The 20,258-nt window shown below is 47.8% G+C and overlaps 1 protein-coding gene across 4 annotated transcripts in view; it reads left to right on the top strand.

The window, feature by feature from the left end:
* LOC135368338 (uncharacterized) overlaps positions 1–18,698 on the top strand; it is a 66,442-nt gene extending 47,744 nt beyond the window's left edge. Inside the window, exons 1-25 of one of the 4 annotated variants that reach the window (XM_064601538.1) lie at positions 236–299; positions 356–494; positions 3,445–3,505; positions 5,891–5,939; positions 6,024–6,155; positions 6,236–6,393; positions 7,277–7,459; positions 7,519–7,773; positions 7,901–8,025; positions 8,091–8,205; positions 8,260–8,323; positions 8,423–8,493; positions 8,562–8,650; positions 8,724–8,883; positions 8,964–9,071; positions 9,148–9,316; positions 9,381–9,559; positions 11,666–11,776; positions 12,248–12,392; positions 12,488–12,696; positions 14,645–14,966; positions 16,647–16,768; positions 17,337–17,534; positions 17,736–17,909; positions 18,413–18,698. In XM_064601538.1, coding sequence (XP_064457608.1) covers positions 438–494; positions 3,445–3,505; positions 5,891–5,939; positions 6,024–6,155; positions 6,236–6,393; positions 7,277–7,459; positions 7,519–7,773; positions 7,901–8,025; positions 8,091–8,205; positions 8,260–8,323; positions 8,423–8,493; positions 8,562–8,650; positions 8,724–8,883; positions 8,964–9,071; positions 9,148–9,316; positions 9,381–9,559; positions 11,666–11,776; positions 12,248–12,392; positions 12,488–12,696; positions 14,645–14,966; positions 16,647–16,768; positions 17,337–17,534; positions 17,736–17,909; positions 18,413–18,543 — 3,387 coding nt within the window. In that variant the 5' untranslated portion in view covers positions 236–299; positions 356–437 and the 3' untranslated portion in view covers positions 18,544–18,698. Of the gene's footprint in view, positions 1–234; positions 495–3,444; positions 3,506–5,890; positions 5,940–6,023; positions 6,156–6,235; positions 6,394–7,276; positions 7,460–7,518; positions 7,774–7,900; positions 8,026–8,090; positions 8,206–8,259; positions 8,324–8,422; positions 8,494–8,561; positions 8,651–8,723; positions 8,884–8,963; positions 9,072–9,147; positions 9,317–9,380; positions 9,560–11,665; positions 11,777–12,247; positions 12,393–12,487; positions 12,697–14,644; positions 14,967–16,646; positions 16,769–17,336; positions 17,535–17,735; positions 17,910–18,412 lie in introns of those variants that run through there. The other 3 variants (XM_064601537.1, XM_064601539.1, XM_064601540.1) reach the window with 3 other exon arrangements.
* The last annotated feature ends 1,560 nt before the right edge of the window (positions 18,699–20,258 follow it).

The following is a 20,258-nucleotide window of genomic DNA, read 5'->3' as shown; positions in this document are numbered from 1 at the left end:
ACACGAAGCCCTTTTTTTTATATAGGGCTCCCCGCGCAAAAGAGCCCGCCAAAGAAACGATTCCCTTCTAATAAAACAGCCTATCGAGTGGCCTTCTCTCGCAGTCTCAACAGCTCCTCTGGAGACAAGGTCTCAACCTGAAAGGCGACGCTTTCAGCGATAAGAAAAATGTTGCTGACATTAAGTTTCGCTTCCGTACGCAAAATGCTTCGTAACCCTAGACAGATACCGCTTTGTAGTGCTTCAGTTGGACAGAACGTTGCACTTACAGCGGAAGTAACTCAAGAACGAACCCAGAGGTGACTATTTGCCAATATGAGCTGTGCACGTTCGAATCATTGATTGTTCGGGACAGATTTACCGCTGTTCGGTTGTTTGGTGTTAGCTGGAACACCCAAAGTTAGCGTCCAAGCTGCAGCAAGGGGCCTGCTGCCACGATGTTCTGGTACAAAGTTGCGGTTTTACTAGTGATCTTCGGAGCAACGAGCAGAGAGGTGAGTCGAAGTTAAAGAGGCACTAAAATGCACAAATTTATCCTCGCGAAATGAAAGATGACGTTACGTTGAGACAAATGTAAAAGGAACGGGATTCATCCGTTGGGTACTTCGCGAGTTATGAGCGAGAGAAACTGCAATTTACGCTTTCCGTTTCCCTCTTCTTCTCAAGGAGAGTGACAGTGCGGAGCGGGCTCTCATTGGTCTCCTCAAACGATTTGTCCAATCGTCGCGTGAGATGGTTTCAGGAAACCAATCCCAGGCCTCTGCGCATTGTCGCCCTTCTTGAGAAGGAGAGGGCGAGAAGGGGCGAAACGTAAATTGTGGTTTCCTCTGCACGAACGACGTAAGGACGAGTCCTTTAGTATTAATGTCGAGGTAACAGCATCTATCATTTGGCGAGGAGAACTTATAAACTTTATTGCTCCTTTGATTGATTGGTTTTATTTTCACAGATAGTGCATACACAAATGCATAGCGGCAATGAGCATACAAGGGATTTTTTTTTTCTTTTTCCTATCAACTCAACTCAACTCAAGGGTTACAATTTGATAAGTTCATAAGGGCTACAATTATGAGGGTTAATACTATTAATAACAAGGTCTACAAGGTACCAGCAATACAATGCATCTCAAAAAGATAAGTTTACGTTCACCTTATGGTAAATACACTAACAATACAAAAACAGTTCCATCGTTGTTTGTCCAACCACGGTCTACAGGAGGACTATATTACTATACCCTGCTATTGCTGTGTGTTCTGTACCTGCTACGTGACTATGTCTCGCCTTGAACCTGGCTCGAAACCGAAGTTCTTAGCCAGTCTCCTCGATTAACGACAGCTAAAAAATTAAAATGTCTTATACTGGAGATCGTTAGCTCATTGTAAATGAGATGCTGCTGGGTGATACTGATTTCAGATATGATTCCGACTTAGAGAATGGGTGTTGGGTGCGCTGATTTGGGTGATTAGTTTTCTAGCGCTTTTAATGAGATTAGAATTTTCGTTTGAGGTGTCTTTGTTTTCGGCGCTTGGGGGTGTTCTCTCCGTCGGAGAGGTACACGAGGTTTTGGATGCATAACTTTAGTGACTTTTAATTTAGTTTAATTAATAAGTTAAATAAGTTAAAATTAGAGATAAATGAATTAAATGTAATCATAGAAGCGCGAGAAGATGTATAGAGCGTGTTGGTTAAGTAACATGGTGATAAGCGGTGTCCGTCCGTGTTTTCTTTGCATTTATCACTCAATGTTAAACGTAATCATGTAATTAATAACTGAAATATTAATTGTATCAATTTAATTAATTTGACCCTACAGTAAACCGTAACGGTGACGCATATAAACAATCAGAAAGACGTAAACCATATATGTCAAAATAGAATGACAGAAGCGGGATATGCTATCTTTTGTCTTCTGAGCGCCGTAGGAAAGCAAAAAAAAAAAAAAAAAAACACTGAAATTTATTAGCAAAGACATATTTCCCGCACACTGAATAATTCTTCGCGGCGCCATAGGATTTAAAAAATGTGTGGACAACCCAATCGACTCTGAAACGAGGGGAAAAAAGGGGGGAACTATACTTAAAGGTACTATAAAGCAGTCGAGGTCGAACCTATGCAATCAGCATGACGTGAGAGTGCTAGACTCAAAGGTTCAGCACAACAAGTAATATGCGCAGGAGTTTACTCGAAGTATTTTAAATTGGTAAATAAAAACGAAGTCAAGAATGTCGGGGCGACGCCTGGTGGGAAGAAGTCCTCAATTTATCAAGCTACCCTGTAAACAAGGAGACCGATAAACAGATATTACCTGTTGGGATTTGCAAATACTACCTTTTGAGAAAATGTAATTTGTGTGAAAGAAAATAAACAAAAGTCGAATCTTGCACTCAGTAGCTAAACGTCTATACCTGGGCCTTGTTTCAGCACCGTGGCGCTGCTATCGTACGTCGCTCTGTTTGGCCCAGAGTCGTGCGCGCGAGACATTATCGCCGCCGTACTTGGCGTTTCGTCGGTGTGCTTCGCCACAGTGTTGCCAGTAAACTTAAATTTGCATTTTTTCGGGAGCTATAACGTCTATCTGAGAAAATTTTGCGGCATTTTACTCCTTGAACACGAGGTTGCACCTCGACTGCTTTATAGTACCTTTGACGTTTCGAGCGGACGCTCTTCATCCTATACTGCCAAGTATAGTTTCCCCGCCCTTTTTCCCCCTTTTTAAGTACACCAGTCCCGGTTTTTACTCGTGTGTTTTGTGTACCTGGCAGTCCTTTTTATCGTTCTGACTCTGAAACGAGTCGCGCCCCATAAAGGCACATATACTGGGCGCTATATTGGCCGGGTGAAACTCAGAAGCTAGCGAGGCTGGGCAATCGAAGCGCAATCGTTCCACAAGAAGAACAGAAACACGAACGCTAAGCAAGTATGTTTGCTATCTGCGCAGCTCCCCAGCTTCCCTCTTTCTCCTATTTCCCGTGGAGCGACCTCATTGGTCCCTCTCCCGAACAAGGGGGCAACATCTCGACGTGAAGCGCACGTGTGGCTCCTTCCGTAGACCCCTCCGCCAGTCTACGGATGCCTCCTTATTGCTAGCTGCTTTGTGAGTGGACAGATTCGTTCGACACGTGGTTTCTCCAAACTTTACCTTCTCCCCTGCGCAGAGATCGGCGCAAACAACATATCGGTCGAAACGTTACGGTCGTATTAGTACAGCTCGCATCAGAGTTAACTTGAACGCCTGCGGATCCTGGTGGTGCTTACAAGAAATAACGATGGAGGGTGTTGGGGTCATTCCATTCCAGTTAGAGGGGGACCCTCATTATGAAGGCGTCGTTCTCTGCTAGGCGCTGCCAGGGTTTTCTCTCCCCCCGCTCCGCAGGCTGGAGCGTTGTTCAAGTTAACAGTGACGCGAGCTGTACATTGTCAAATATGGTCTGTTTCCATCCGCAGGTACACTGTCAACAGGTTTACCCGAAGCCGTGGAGGAGGTATAACGGACTTCCTTACATAGGTAAAATGCTACCTGTATTTTTCTCGTGTGACAAATTTCCTCACTTATCCGTTCGACGTGTATTTGCTGCCGCTTTTTTCTTGTGTATGCGCGCGTGCGCCAGAACCTTTTGGCTGCTGCCATGCCGCAGCCAACCTCAACACCTGTCTCGTATAGCTCGTCAAAACACAGGCTCCGTTGGATCGCGTGATATGGGGCACGCGTGCAGCAGAGTATTTACTATGTACACCGGGATATCCAGGAGATAGCACTAAACGCTCGTCGAAAAAAAGCACTGCTCTGTCGAGCGGGCAGCTGCCGCGAGGTCTTGCGCTTGCCATCAGCGGACAGAATGCCGTCGCAGACGCGCGTGGTTTTTAACGATGCTCGCAGTCGCTTTACAAAATCTTTCAGCTAAGGCTGCAGCCAATTATTCATAACATAATTGAATTATGTAGCCAGTGGCTCCGCTGACGTTACATCACAGTCAGCAGCTTCAGTTTCGTTTTCTCATATGTAAAGCAGTAAAGCCACCTTCCCGGCGGATTATGCTTTATCACATCTCAAAACCAACTCTCGACCAACCCCAGGCAGACAAACCTTACGTGTAAAGTCACGACACCATTATTATTATTATTATTATTTTCTCGACAACCTTTATCTTAATGGCGCGCCTTCGTGACTTTGGCAGAACTGCAGCAGCCCATGCTTATGCGTCACTGAAAAGCTGAACGTGAACATGCGGTTGTGTGTTTCTTGTTTCCTTTTGCAAAACAACGAAGTTCAGTAGCCTAACAGTTTACGCCTACACCTAACTCACAGTGTAATACAAGTCTAATCTCGAAACCAGTCGACGGCTTCGTACTGTCAACGCCACCTACGAGGGTGGATCAAATATAAACGAGACTTTCATTTTATATTATTTGTAGTAAGAAATAAAGCAAGTGTGCATTATTTTTCTACATTATTTCCCGATGTAGAAATGCATTTTTCCCTGTGGGTGGGTAGCTTTTTTATCTCCTCTTCATAAAAAGAAGTGGGTTGTGTCAGCAGCCAGTTGCGCACGAACTCCTCCACTGCGTCGTCGTCGTCGAATCGTTGGCCTCCCAGGGGCTTGTTTGAGTGGCCGAAGCAGGTGAAAGTCACCAGGCAGGGAGGGTGTTCCAGGCAGGGCTACAGGGAGGGTGTTCCAGTGGCGTCCAGCCCATTTCCCTTAATTTTGCACATGTGATGGCTGCAGTGTGGGGTCTGGCGTTGTCATGGAGGAGAATCGCTTTACGTGTTGGTTGGTCACGCGTTTTGCTGCGATAAGCAGGTTTAACGTAACTCAAAGGTTCACAGTAATATGCAGCGTTGATGGTGCGACGATCGTGCAAGAAATCAATGTGCAAAATGCCGCGCTGGTCAAAAAAAAAAGAAAACAGCTGCTAGCACCTTTTGAAACTTTTGAAACATTGAAACTTTTTTATTCAGCACGAAAGTAGTAAATATACATATATTACAGGGACTGCAAGGAATAACCAAGGTAAATACCTTGCCAGCTGACAGCAGAGTCTTGGCATTGACAGGGGCTTTCGTCTTCAACCTCGTCACGGCCTTCCGCAAATTCCTTATGTCAGGCAAACACACGCGGGCTTGGCAGTGTTCGATCGCCGAACTGTGCCGTCAATCTGTGCAGAATTTCGGTCGGTTTTACACCCTCACGAGCAAGAAACTTTATAATAATACGTTGCGCAATCGACGGGTGTACCTCTTTCTCAGACATCGTATGACGGACTACTGAGGAAATGTAGCGAGACCGGTCGGCTTCTCACGTAACTACTGACCCACCTACCTAGCACGTGCACAAGCGGCAGCGCGCGCCAATTGACAGAACGCGCTCTACAACAAAAGTCTCGTTTATATTTCATCCGCCCTCGTAGATACAGAAGGCCTCCTCTCACCCCTTCGCACGTAAACGTATGAAGTCAGGATATCAGCCAATCGCCGCACATGATTTCAAACACAGGCTTTCTGCGGCTATGAGGGGCAGGGGGAGTAATATACCCCTGCCACGGGGGCAGTCTTCAATGATAATTGAATATGCGCGTAGCGTCACCTAACGCGTAATATGTCAACTTCCCAAACAGCATTGGATCCAATGCTCCCTGACAGGTTGACACGTTGCACGCTGGGTGCCGCTACGTGCATGTTCAATGGCCATTGGTTTTAATTATCATTGAGGACTGCCCGTGTGGCAGGGGTTTAATTCTGCCTGCACAGAATCTGGTATAACGCTTCGTGTATGCTGTACATATGTATCGACGAATATCTTATGTTGTGCCTAAGAAATGTGGTGCTTTATCTATATGGTGACCCCTTCTGCACTGCCTCAGTAATAGATGACGTGCTTCTTTTCGGTCCCAGCCCTCCCACTGAGTGACTTCATTGCACCAGATTCTAACCAGACAATTAGGTGAGCATCGTTTCGCAGTTATTATTCGTAACTAAAGCCTTTTCTCGCGTGAATGCGAAAATTCAGACCGTTTCCGTTGTGCAGGATTCGAGGTGGTTCAGGAGTACACGAAGGATTTCTGGAAGTGAAACTGGGAAGCAAATGGCATCGCGTTTGCGGAGAGCACTGGAATAGAAGCACGGCGCAGGCCATCTGCAGGCAGATGGGATACTTCAGGTATATCAGCTTCACGTCCATGAACAGATACGTAAATGGGTTCTACTCAGGATGCTCAATTCTCTTGTCGATTTATTCAGGGGCGGTGAATATTCACGAAGAAAATCGGCGTGGTCTGATGCCTCGCCCGTAAGCGTGCACTGTCCTGAGGATCCCAGGAGTGTGGTAGACTGCGCCATCCAGCCAACAGCGTGCGCAGACAATCGGAGGGTTCGCTTGCACTGCACGCAGGATTATGGTAAGGAGACATCTCCAAAGGCTATGCAGCAGGAGATTCTGAATCGGCTCGCCGCTATTGGCCACACAGAAGTGGGCATCGTCACGACTATAGGAAAAAAGAAAAAGAAACGTATGGAGGATGAAGGGTGGAGATGCGTAGAGGGTGCGTGAGTCCGTCGAGTAGTACAAAGGGATAGACGAGTCGTTGGGCAAGACACGGCTCCTGCGGAAAGCGGACAAGGTCTCTCGCTTTAGCGGAACGTTCGGTGCTCAAAAGCGCGAACAATCGCTACTTACACATCTATAGCTTGCTAATACTGCTACATAAACAGTGCACGCGCGCGACTTGAAATTGCGTGTATGGTGCTGCGACCAATAACATTGTAGCGCTGGCAGAGAACAGTGGTAAGGTGTGGTAAGAAAGACATGGAGATATTGTCACCTGCAACCGAGGAGCTGACTACTCCAAATCATTTATGTGTGAAAGCATGTATATTTGCATGTGTAAGAAGAAGGGGGTAGATAGGTATTAGTATGCAGAACTGTGGCATTAGCACCATCGCACTGTGCCGTGGTGGAGGAACGCGCCGTCAAAAGCTGTAAGACAGTAACAAAGAGTAGATTTCAAGGAAGGTCGTACCTACGATCTCCATGCTGCTTTCTAGTTGGCGGTGCCGGACATTACTATAACTACGAAAAAAAAATCGATCGACTGGCCGCTCCCGCTTCAGTCGCCGATGAACGGTTGCACGTCGATCACTTCCACCAGACGGCGTGGTCCCGTTGTCCGGCAGGCACCAATCCGGTATGCACTGTCGTTCACGATACGCGAGCGCAGGTTCTTTGGACCGATATTAAGATAAAGTGATCGTGCGTGTGCGTTCAAGCCACTCTCTTTGCAGTGTCCACCTGCCTGCCGGGAGAGTATCCTTTCCTCAACCAGTGCTACTCAGTTGTATCCACGCGACACCTGACGCATGAGAATGCTCGAAGATTCTGCGAAGGCCGCGGCTCAACCCTAGCTGTCGTTGACTCGCAGCAGAAAAACGATTTCCTAACAGAAGTTCTTCACAGGTCTCACAAGGGTAAGTTTGAAATCCTCTCGGCTCAACGTGTCCCGTGGTTCGCGCATTGCTCACTCCAGGCGCGAACCAGTGGCACACAGACGGTGTGGGCATCGACGGCATTTGGAAGTGGGAGTCTACTGGGACCTACATAACAGAGTACAACAAGTGGCATTCGAGGAAAGCGTTTGCGTTCAAGCCGGAATGCATGGCGCTGCAGAGGTATTTCCACCCGAATCCCAGCACAAGGCAGAACTACGGATACTTCTGGTGGAACAACATTAACTGCTACGAGAGACTACCTTTCATCTGCCAGAGAAACGTCTTGTCTATTGGTTCGTGTTTGTTTCAAAAATAGATCAAACTTACGGGACTGCTGGTCCTATGGGGCAGCCCGGAGATGGGGCTGGTCCTATGCACTTCGGAACAGCTTAGCCCGACAAGATACTCATGCCTCTGCAGGATGTCATTCACCTGACCAAGAATATAGCGGCAATGGCAGCGTCTCGGAGACAGGTCAGCGCTGTTTAGGATGGGGAGACAACAGAATAAGACGCGTCGTTCAAATGAACTTTCCACAGTTCTCGGTAAACAAGTACACATAAGTAAGGAAGTACGCGCGCAGGTTGTAACTTTGCCCACTTCGCTTTAGTCCCTGAAGGAGCACAACTACTGCCGATCGCCCGACGGAGACAGCGTTCCCTGGTGCTACACGTCGGAGAAGGAATCCGAGTACTGCGACATACCGCCGTGTTCTGAAGCAAACGGTACGCAAACGTAGACTACCGATGCCTCTTACGTTTCAACGCGTCATCTTGCAGCACAAGTGAGGCAGAGTCCAGTGAAGCATTGCGCTGAAGACGAGTTTGAATGCAGTCCTGACCAGTATGTGTACTCCCGTTTTAACATGATGTAACTGAAGAAAGTGATCCTTGTTCACGTTATATACTGCGTCGTATTCAGCTGTTTGTACCTTCTTTTGAGGTGTATCCGACAGGGATGGGTTTGTGACGACGACATTGACTGCAAGAATGGACGGGACGAGATGAACTGCGGTAAGCGTTTCCACTTCCTCTTAACAATTTGCGTCGTGGGAAAATATATGCCTTTTGTTCTGCTACAGAGAAACACCTGGCCGCCTTCCAAAAGGTTCCCCACGCGAGACTGAGTCCATACGAAGCACGCAGATACTACTGGATCAGCCTAACGAAGGTACGTGCCACGCGTATATGAAATACGGCGGTGCTTCGTACCTGAACCTGACCCTTCCTGTTCCACCTACCAGTGCGTTTCTAGGTGCGCCTACTCGCAAGTCATGACGTGCCGTTCCATCAGTTACATGGCTTCCACGGGGCTCTGCATTCTCAGTGAATATAACAATGCACAGACAGGAGCCTTACGCGCGGACCGCTTCTTCGACTATTTCGAAGCAGTACGCTATAAAGGTACGCGCGGGCAACCAAACGGTGGTTCCACCTATTATCTACCTCGAGCATCGACGGTGATACCTTTTCTCTGTCTGCAGTGAACTGTACCGGAATGTTCCAATGCAGAAACGGCAAATGCATCGACAGGACTTTGCTGTGTGACATTGCCAATGACTGCGGTGATCATTCAGATGAAGCAAATTGCCGTAAGCAAGGGCACCTTAGCGCTTAGCTGTCTTGGAAGTAGGCAAAGAGACTTAAGAGTGATCTTCTGTACCACAGTAAAGAAAATGGAGCTTCACGTTCGGCTCTCCGGGAGCTCTTCGAGCGACAATGCGACGGCTGAGGGTCATGTGGAAGTAAAGGTCCACGGCAGGTGGGGACTAGTGTGCGACGACGGTTGGAACATTCATGCTGCCAACGTGGTGTGTCGACAACTTGGCTTCAAGCTGTAAGATCCATTTACCTTTACTTCTTCCAATATTTTCATACACATGTCCAATGGTCTACTACAGAGGCGCTCTTGAAGCCACCAGTCAGTCGTACTATGGTGTACCAGAGGACGTCCAATTTATGATGGACGATATCCACTGCAGCGGCAATGAAACTTCCTTGGGCCACTGTTCTTTTCCGGGATGGCACAAACATAACTGCGTCCCGGGAGAAATTGCCGGTGTTCGCTGTAGAGTAAAAGGTATGTAGGCTTTCGCACCCAATAGGCGTTGATGTCGTACTGGTAAGTAAGGTTCGTTCAAATATGCGAGCAGGTTTCCTTGCCGGTCTTTCAAACCTGCCGCCCCCGTAGCACGGGAACGGCACGTTAAAGGGCAGACCAGTGGCGATACCCTGAAACAATGTTAACCAATCTGAGCATGGCTATAGGAGATAGGAGTATGAGTCGTATGCTTATGGGTCGCAAATCTCTGCAATAAGATACCGTAGATGTGAATATGCCTTCTGGCATGTAGTTCTGTCGTATTCGCCCAAAGTTATCAACGACATCTACATGGAGATCCTTTGCCTGCACGCCATGCGGTCGTCTCTAGGCCACATTGTGTGGATCCAGTGGATTCCGGGCCACGTTGGTATATTGGGGAATGCCCTCGCCGATTCTGCGGCCAGGTGTGCTCGTGCAGCCGGGTCTGTCACTTCTGTCCTGCTTACCCCGTCGGTCTGCCGGCTAGCCATTCACCGATACTGCACAAATAGCTCTCAGACCTTTTTCCAAGACGCTGTCAGGACGAACTCTTTTCTGCGCTCGATTGACCCTACGGTGACCCACACACTCGTAGACCGCTACCCCAGGGAGGAAGAGTCCTTGCTCCACAGGCTTCGGCTGAATGTGGCGCGAACTCCACTGCTCCTCTTTAAGGTGGGCCACCTTTCGTCACCCAACTGCACCACCAGTCATGTTGAAGGAGACATTCCGCACCTGCTGCTCCACTGCACCCGTTACCGCCAACATCGTCGTCTTCTACGGTCGCGCATCGCTCGCCTCAGGATTTCGGACTTTTCCCTAGCTACGCTGCTAGGTGCCACAAACCATAGTCAGCTGACAAATGCACTTGTTCAGTTCCTGCGGATCTATGGCCTACTGGGTGTACTGTGATCAATTTCGTGGATGTTTTCGTTTAACTTTCTTTTTTCATTTCTTTCTTTGCTGGGAATAGCAAGCCGCCGCAGCGCAGGCTAACCTTTCACTCCTTTTTCTTCTATAATAAACATATTCCTCCCCCCTCCCCATCAAATGTCATCGGCCACGAAGACCAGTGAAACCTCCCTCAGCCGAAGTGTGTCCTGCTTAGGGAGGTGTCCGAGTTACAGAATGCGAGAAACAAAAAATGGAAAAGGTCACAGCTATGTTGCCAAAAATGTCCCCCTTCTTCTATTCATAGTCATTAGTGGTACAGCTTGGGACAGAAGTTTACGGAATACGGCGTATTTGTTCATCCGAGCGGTCTCCTGCAAGCTGTCAGGAAGAGATCGAATAAGAAACGGGTGACCGGCTATTCTCTCCATCTCGTAGTATGCATGTCCGCTCCTGTTTGCTGATGGTGTTTCGTTCCAATGGAGGAACGTGACACCCCGGTGTTCCGTACACTTTGTCCCAAGCTGTACCTGGTACATCTCTACCAACTATTTCCTGATAATTATTACTAATTTTGGTAGATTCAATTCTGTGCAGATTCCACTCAATGGATTTGCCTTTGGAGCTTTTCGAGCAGCGTGCTGCTTGCTTGATAATTTAAACCCACTTGGAATTAAGCTCAAGGACTTGTCTCTGAAGCGTCAGCCCGGTGAAGCGTCAGCATTGGTGCAGTGCGCGTTCAAAGGCTCTAGACAAACAGGAGACAAGTGCTCACACAAAGAATAGTTACAATGCAGACTGACAACACACGTTTTTGGACTCGAAAAACTAAAACAACAAAATGCTGAGACCAGTCAAGGGAGAAAAAAGGGCGAGAGTCAAGGGCACTGACTCATTTTGGGCCTTTTTGTGCAAAGATGGGCCGAGATTGAGGTAATTTGTCCGACTTAGCAAGGACTTCCGGGGTAGGGAGGTGTCCGACTTTGGAGGTATTACTCTAGATCAACTTCTCAAAAGTAAAAGTAGCTGATCATCGCTGCTTTATTTGTTTATACGGGCATTCCATTCTGGTCCGCTGAAATATTCCACCCTGTTGTCTGTCTGGCTATTCTGACGACGCTATCCCGATGTGCTGCCGCGTGGTTACCACACAGCTCGATAGTGTAGACGAACAGGTGCAGGGTATAATCGTGCATGCTTACCGCTTTACAGGTTGTGAAGTCACCGAGTTTGAATGTTCTGGAATGTGCATTCCGCTGTATCTCCTCTGCAATGGTCAAGAGGACTGTCCGGATGGCAGTGACGAGCGATTGAAGTGCGACGGTACTGTCCTTTCTCTCATACACACAAGGAAGCGGGGATATAATCAAAACAAAGAAATGAACAAACGCAACAGTGTGCACATATGGTGAAAAATAGACTGCTTCTCAATTTCCTTGTGGACGAAGCGTCATTGAATGCAGGTGGTAGGGCTCGAACCCAACACCTCTCTGATTTGTCGCTTGGACGTGCTGCCAATTACACTCCGACAACATCGCGCTCCCGTCAACATGCACCAAGGCCTCGTTCACGAAGACATGGACACGGCATGGTTTGTTGACGAGGTGTAATTGGTAGCACTCCTGAACGGCAATTAGAGAGGTGTTGGGTTCGAGTCCCGCCTCTTCGTCAACTGACGCCTTTCAGTTCATTGCTTTGACGTTGGTGAGGCTCAAACGTTGTGTTTGTCTTAACCGTTCGTTCAGCGTCTGCAATTTACATTCCTTTTAAACTTTCCCCTGATCCTGATCGCAGATCGTATCCAAATCCGTCTCGCCGATGGACCCGATTCCTCTTCTGGGCGGCTGGAGATATACAAGTTCGGACTATGGGGAACAGTTTGTGACGACAGCTTCGGGGAAGCAGAAGCGAAAGTGGCTTGCAACATGCTAGGCTATAGGTGAGAACGCCTCGCCTGATGGGCTCTGTGACACAGGTGTCTCGTATTTCCACATTGCATTTACATCTGCATGCGTCTTGTGCGTTCACATGCAGCGGTAACGCCACTGTGCACCCCAAAGCGTACTACGGCCCTGGAGAAGGACCAGTGTGGCTCGACGATCTCAACTGTGCTGGTACTGAAGCGTGGCTAGGCAACTGCAGATCTCAGTTGTGGGGGATGCATAACTGTGACCACTCAGAAGACGTCTCTATTACGTGCACGGTAGCACACGAGACTGGTCGTTCACGAGACATTGCAGAAGGTATGTTCATATTTTTTGTTCGGTGCAACATAGGTGATGCCATAGGCGCCGACAGCGTGGGGGCCTGAGCCCCCCAGAACTTTCCCAGGAGGGATCCAGGACCCCTCCGGAGAAGTCTACCACAGCTAACATCCAGATGAACGTTTCGAGGGATATCCTAAGAATCGCATCTTGCATGCGATCGAACGTGAAAATTTGCCTCAATACGTCGCACCACGGAATCCCCGACATCTTGCGCTCGGCCTCTGTGTACGAAAGGGGAGGGGGGAGAGCGTTGTGTCCTCCCCCCGACTATTTGAAAACACTCCTCCAATGGCTGATGAGTTATCTCAATCAGTTGTTCTGCATGTACGGTGGGTAATGTACTTTACTGCAAAAACGAAGAATCGAATATTTCCCGTTTTGCTGTAGAGATCGCTCGAATAGTTTCCGTGGGGTGGCCGTGTGGAGCGCTTCAAACGCGTTTGTCTTTCAATGCACAACTTGCTTTTCTAGTCTTCTGGTATCATGCGCCACCAGTCGAGAGATGTACTTGGGCGTCGTCTACTGCTATGTCCGCACTGTCTCTGCAGGCCTTCCTTCGGATTCCACTAGCTCCTTCATGCGACATACCACCGATAGGGGATCGTTCCGCCGCGAGCTGGAGATTACAGACAACTGTGTCGCAAGAAGCACTTTTCTATCGTCCTCTCAAAAATCGGCCCGTGCAGCGGCGTAACACAAGAAGCGCGACCCGATCTGCTGCCGCGATGTAATATGACAGTGACGCTCACAGTGAGAATGTGAGAGTTGGGCACTCATGGGGGTCAAAACGTCAAACCCCAATTTGAGAGGGTGAAGGAGCTCAGTGCCGCCGCATGCGTCGAAGATGAGCTTTAACTTGCGGAAACAAAACAAAAACAAATGTATCGGGTGACTCTATCGGAACTGCCCTCATCTTATTGGGCTGCATTTTTTCTTTTAATCTTTTTCCAGGACGCCGATAGTGTGCTCTTTCACCCTCTCACATTGTGGGTGAAGGAAAGTCGCGTCTCCGAAGATGAGCGATGTACAAAATAAAGAAAAAAATAGTGTTCCTTCAAGATTTTTTTGCGGACGATCTGTGGAATTTTTGTTCTCAAAACGGCTTCGGTATCAGGTGACCGAAGGGACCAGATGTTCTCATTGGGACAACTTCGTAGCTTTGATAATTAAAAAGTGAATTATGAAAAGCTAATTAAGATATTGCGGAGTTTTGTAATGCCCTGCTAAGGAGTGCCCTTCAGCATATGCTATATTGCAATTGATTTCATCTCGGAAAAAGTGATGTATATATTTTAAAAATATATGTTCGCATTATATATATATATATATAAAATATATTCGAACCGGGCTAAATAATTCGCGAACAGGTGCACCAATCGACGAACTGTTTTTACAAGTATAGCACCTACAAACTGTGCACCGTGTGAATGGGTGGGAGGCGCCCATTATTTAAATAGAAATTTAAATGGGTTTCGTAAGAAAAAAAAAAAAACGGAACTTCTAAAGGAGGGTGCTGTCATTAAAATGTGCACTACCCCCTCTAGGATTGGAAAAATCTGACACCGAAGCGGGTTATTTGTTGCAGTACTGCAACAAATGACTCGCTTCGGTGGCAGATTTTCCTCTAAAAGATGTCTACCGAAGGTCCCAAAAAAGGTAGTACCCATTTTAATGCAGACAGCACCCTGTTTTGAAATGTCCGTTTTATTTGTTTTTTTTTTTTACGAAATCATTTAAATAATGGGCGCCTCCCACGCATTCACATCGTGCGCAGTTTGTACGTGGTATACTTGTAAAAACAGAAAGTTCGTCGATTGGAGCACCCGTTCGCAAATTATTTAGCCAGGGGATTTAATTGAAACATGCACCCGGTATGCACACGGAAGGGGAATTCAATGCTCCTTTCAATTTCTTCTGTTGGTAGCACGCAGATTCTGTGGTATCCCGAAGTTCCAGCCCCGGATGTATCATCCTTATGGAGGTATTCGGCGTCCCGTTCACGGAAACCGCATCAGGCCCCATCGTATGCCCAGAACCTCGCCGCTGCCACATGATGACATCGTGGACACTTCAGGTGACGGTAGAAGAATTTCGCCACGAATCGTGGACGGTATCCCGGCCCACTATGGGGCTCACCCATGGGTCGTAGACATCCGCATACTTTATGGAGATGGCCAGTCAATCCACTGGTGCGGCGGCGTCATTATTTCAGAGTACCTCGTGCTCACTGCTGCACACTGCTTTCGGTAAGTGCCTGGCATCGCTACCATTACCATGTTCACGTGTCAGGGATTTTGAGAAAGAGAAACCGTAGCGATCGTCAGACCAGCCGCCACCCAAACACGCAATGGCCGATGGCTGGCAAAAAATCGGATGCCAGCTGGCCAACGACTCTTCAGCTAGCCAAACGTTGGCGCAATGTTGCATAGTGCTAGGCAGAACGAGGGTTGGCACCAAGTTGGCCAAGGTACCCTGGGACAAGCATGGTGACCAACGAGAAATTTATTTCGTACATCTGTTTGTTCACACACTTCATCCAGAAACCGACTCGCCCCTTGCGCCAGCGTATAGCTTCACATATACGTGCTGTCATTGGAGACACATACCGACGCTGCAGTCGTGGGCAGCAGTCGTGGTAGTCGTGGGCTGTAGCTCCGCAGTGGTGTCACGTGGTTCTCTCTATGCCACGATCATTGTAAAAAATGAAAGAAGAAAAAGTCGCTTACGTGCCTTTAGGCAAGAGGTCGGCAAATGCTTGGTAATACGCAGGCTGGCCGATGATCTGCAAGCCGTCGTTCAGGGGATGACCTGTACCAAGAAACGAGCTCGGTGGCCAGGCATGGCCAGCCAAGTTCTTGCAAAACTTGGCCCAATTTCGGTATGTCGGTTGGCTATATGAAAACTCTCCGCCTATGATTCACGGTGTCGTAGCACATAGCACACGTCAGCCTCGTTCAGTGAAAAGATTCCGTTGTTGCATCAACGGCCCTGTAAGGGTTCCGTTGAACGCGACGGGAGAACGTTGCCAACCGAACCGTGGGAGACCCTCCCCAGACCTGACCTAGGGCCCCATCTTCAACTTTCACATAGCGATCGCTATCTTTATATTTCAAGTTCGCGCGCTCCAAAGCCGCTTTAGAACGCTCGCTCAAGAGCTCCTGGCGAATGACAGGCCGTAGTGATGCATTTAACGCGCGGGATAGGATAACGACAAGTTGAAGATCGGGCCCCTGATCAGAACTTCTGGAGCGCCAGTCATCCCCTCTACCCTCGTAGAACGTGCGATCACTTCCTGCGTCACACCGTCACGTTTGCACTCGTGACCTACGACGTGAGCTGTACAAAACCAAGAACGAGCGATTCGCTCGCTTTCAAGTGTGCATTATTCGCGAGGGGCAGTGCGTACTGCCAACGACACTGAAGCCCTGCCCCGCCCTTTAACCGCTCTCCCTCCGTCTTTCGTTACGTTGACAGAGTCGCGGAATCGTCCACTTCATCTTGCAGCAGTGCAGCAGCTACAATATCACCAGCCAGCCGCATCGCAGCACCACTTGCGTTTCGACAACTTAGGTCATTAAACTGTTTTATATTGCGGAGCAGGGTCAATCTTATTGCTCGCCGCGCAAAGTAATCGTTGTACACGACTTAAGTGAAAACGCAGGGAGCCTGTATAGCTACAACTGGCTGCCCATGTGGATGATGACGGCTCCCTTCCATGGCTGAAATTAGTGGGGATCCTCGCAGGGGTAGGTGTAGACCCTCACCCTGGGGGGGGGGGGGGGAGGGAGGGGGCAATCGCCCAGCCGCCCCGGCACCCTGAATCCGCCACTGGCTCCTTCTGACATCATCACACCAGTTGGGGAACGGAGCCTCGTCTAGATGACATTGACAAAAAAGCAGAAGTGAAACATTGTTTTCGCTTACAGATCTTCCCCGAATGAGACACACTTCATCATACGTGTGGGCCAACACAGGATGTACGCACCTGACCGTTACGAGAAGGACTACGAAATAGAAACGGTAAAGAAGCACAAAGACTTCGACATAGGTAGGAATCGAAGGGCTTGAAGATGACTGCACGAGTAGTAACAACATAACATCATGTGTAGGTGATTAGATGTCTATGATGCACCGTCAGTGCGGGTTAGATATTGCAACCATCGCCACTCCAAATACTTACATGTTGTTGATGCTGTAGCAAGATCACCTTTACCAGCACCCGAAACAGGGAAAACTAAAAATTCGGAAGCATCACACACGCTAGCCGTACTAATGATAACGCAGACCCACAAACGTGTGTGGGATCAAGTAGTTCCTGTGCCTTACACAACGTCAATGTTAGCATGGTCACTAAAGGTGTTGCTTCCAGAATGGCAAACGGGCTTGGCATGGTGTTATGGACGCCAGGAGATATATACTCTGTATTTGTCATGTCACTCTGCAGCGTGTATATAGATACACTCAAAAGCTTAAGCAAAGTACATCACTTACACTTACTAAGACATTATACTAACCCCGCCGGAGTAACTGTGTGCATTTTTTTTTCACCTTCCTTTTGTGTGCGTGCGTCTATTAGCATGCGTGTCTTTCACGACACAAATATGTCTTGCTTGCAGCTACGTTTGTGAACGACCTGTGCATCTTAAAAGTACGTGACCAGGGAGGTCACGGTATCCTGTTCAATGAGCATGTGCTGCCAGCATGCTTGCCTTCACCAGACTCTGTCTACGAAGCCAGGACGTTATGCCTCATAGCCGGCTGGGGAAGTACACTAGGTGATCTCAGTGTAGCAGGTTCACTGGGCCCTATATCCAGTAAGTGCCCGAATCTGTACTACCTGCTGCCGCGTACTCCACTTTCTTGTAGTGTGCGTAACCAAAGACCTGGCTGACATTTCACCTCAACAACAACAGTCATTGGTGCATTTGTGGGCCTTGCAACGAACGACACTGTATTAGGAGTTCCGTAAGGGAACAGTCGGATGCGGAGGTCATGTACGCAAACTCTCTATTTAGATTCTGCAGTTCTGCGAACAGCATCCGTACCTCTCTATCCCCATGGAGAATGTGAAAGGCCTTGGGTGTATGGAGACAGAATCAAGAGAGGAATGTTCTGCGCTGGACATAAGGAAGGAGGGATGGATGCCTGCCACGGGGATAGTGGAGGACCCCTCATGTGTCCCTCAAACGGTATAAACTTTTACGTAAACACGCTACAGCCTGAATAAGCGCGGAAGGCTCATGCATCGATAAATACTTGGAGCAACTGAAATAAACATTATTTTTAGATATCTATACGAAATTATGAGCAATGACGGACGTACGAGTTAAGAAACAGCTGTGCTCGTGCTAATTTTGGAACCCTTGGACACATCAGATACAGCTGTCAAGGAATTTTGGAACTAACTTTCGAACGGCTACGCAAACAACTGCAAAGCTAGCCACATAGCTCTCCCCGGAGTTTGTTTTCATTTCATATCTCGGTTGAACAGGGCATCTCCTCTCACACCTCCATGAAAAAGAGGTCATTGAGCTGATCTACCACGCTGCCGTTACTTTATTTGTCACACACGGCCATCTGGGAGTTTAAAGGCTGCGACATTAAAATTCCGCCTGCTATAGCTGCGCTAAAACTACAGACCTGTATACCATTTCAGGTGGGTTTCATTGCACAATGCACTCTTTCTTTGCAGGAAGATTTGCAGCCTTTGGGATAATCAGCTGGGGTGAGGAATGCGGACTGGCAAACCGACCAGGCGTTTACGTGAAGGTTCGAGCCTACCTCAAATGGATTATGAAGGCAGAAGCAGAGCTCACCACGTAGGCGAGGAAACACGTTTGCCTGGTGCATCGGTGCTATGGAACTGGTCAGCTTACTTACGGAATTTTAATAGCAGGATATTTGTTAACGACTGTGAAAGCGCCACAAGACAAACTGAAATGTACATTCGCAGAAAAATAAACAAGGAGAAGACTGTCTTCCTGAGACTCGGGGCTTTACAGAACGGGCTGCACCGTATATAACCCATTTCACTTCATTTTGCCTATTTCAGTGTCGCTCCAACTAATCAAACCATGCCAGTGACCAAAGCTTGCTGGGGTTAAAGCAAAGAAGTTGCACGCGGAAGTCGAAGTAAAATTACAGTTCAAAACACAATGAGAGATGACGGGACTGTTACCCTGTCCAGGAGATTGAATATACTCGATGGGATATAAATGGGAAACAGATGTCAGAAATTGCAATTAAAATACAGGGTGCATTTTTTTATTCATTACGGAATTTTTTAAAAAAGTAGCAGAGACAAAAAAAAAAAATTCTGTTTCAGCAGGTGGGTTTACGATCAGGCAGACATCCTGTGGGTTAGCATATGCAACTGATGGACGACTAATTAGCTAAAATTAATTAACTGGTGAAATAATAATTAACAAACTTAATTAATAAACTTGTGAAATGTTTTCTGGGAAATGCGGTACAGGAGAATCGGAACCAATCATTATTCAAACCCGTCGTCCTTACTAAACACCCCTAAGAAGCGATCACTTTCGAGATATAAATTGCCAAATTTCGCCATGCAAAACCAGAACCACGCAGTACTGAAGCACAGAAAGGGCGACGGGCAATCGCGGTGAGAGGGCACACGCTTTGGAGACTAATCTGCGACCGTTCCCTGACCCAGATAAGATGAAGGCAGAGTTCTTGCTTGCGCTCGAAGAGCGCATAGTTCTAGATTTGGCTCATTTGCATAGCGAAACTTGACATTTTACCCCTATGCTACCCTTTTAACATACTACCCCTAAATGTGTCGTTCTCGAGGAATCCGCAATTATAAAGTTCATGCGATATCCACTTGGAGTCGCCTTCCAAGAAAAGAACCCCGAACATTAAAGCCGTCGGATTCGAATCAGACAAAAGGACTACCAGCTTCCGGTTGAAACAGCCCTTCCCTGTTCGCCTGCTGCGGTGACGTAACAGGCATTGCCAGCTAGGTTCCCAATCTCTCGGCTGATGGCACCGCCAGGTTAGTCGCAATCCAATACCACCGAAAGCAGGACTGCAGATGCTTCTAGCAGACAGAGTTCGAAGACCACATTTTGCACAAACAGCCTGCCTTCATAACGGAATTCATTTTCTAATGTTTCCGACTGTTTCAAAACGAAATATTCCAGTTACACGTATTTCAGGCACCCACTATTCAGTTCAGCTGCGCAAGGTATTTTGTCCGGACACCCCCTTTAAAAAGGAGGGACTCTGGGACAATCCAAAACTATTATAATGGCTGTGTAAATAACGTTCGATACATTCTTCCGAAATGAGAAATAAAGTTGGTTTGGCAGTCGGGGACTCGTTAAGTCCCCAAAACAGCTGGGAAACTCAAAACAAAACCAAAACTTCTGAAGATTCCCTCCACTACATCCTGCACCATGGGTGACGTCAGTAGTAGGGACGTCATGGATAGTCTCGTACGGACCACTGGCTGTTTTTCGGGAACACGCCAACTTCGTGCCACGTGGACGACCAGTCATCTGCTTGCTCGATTT

This window comes from Ornithodoros turicata, chromosome 9 (assembly GCF_037126465.1).
Source record: "Ornithodoros turicata isolate Travis chromosome 9, ASM3712646v1, whole genome shotgun sequence".
Classification (NCBI taxonomy): domain Eukaryota; kingdom Metazoa; phylum Arthropoda; class Arachnida; order Ixodida; family Argasidae; genus Ornithodoros; species Ornithodoros turicata.
Note: the sequence above shows the minus strand (reverse complement) of the source record. Positions and strands in the feature narration are given on the sequence as shown.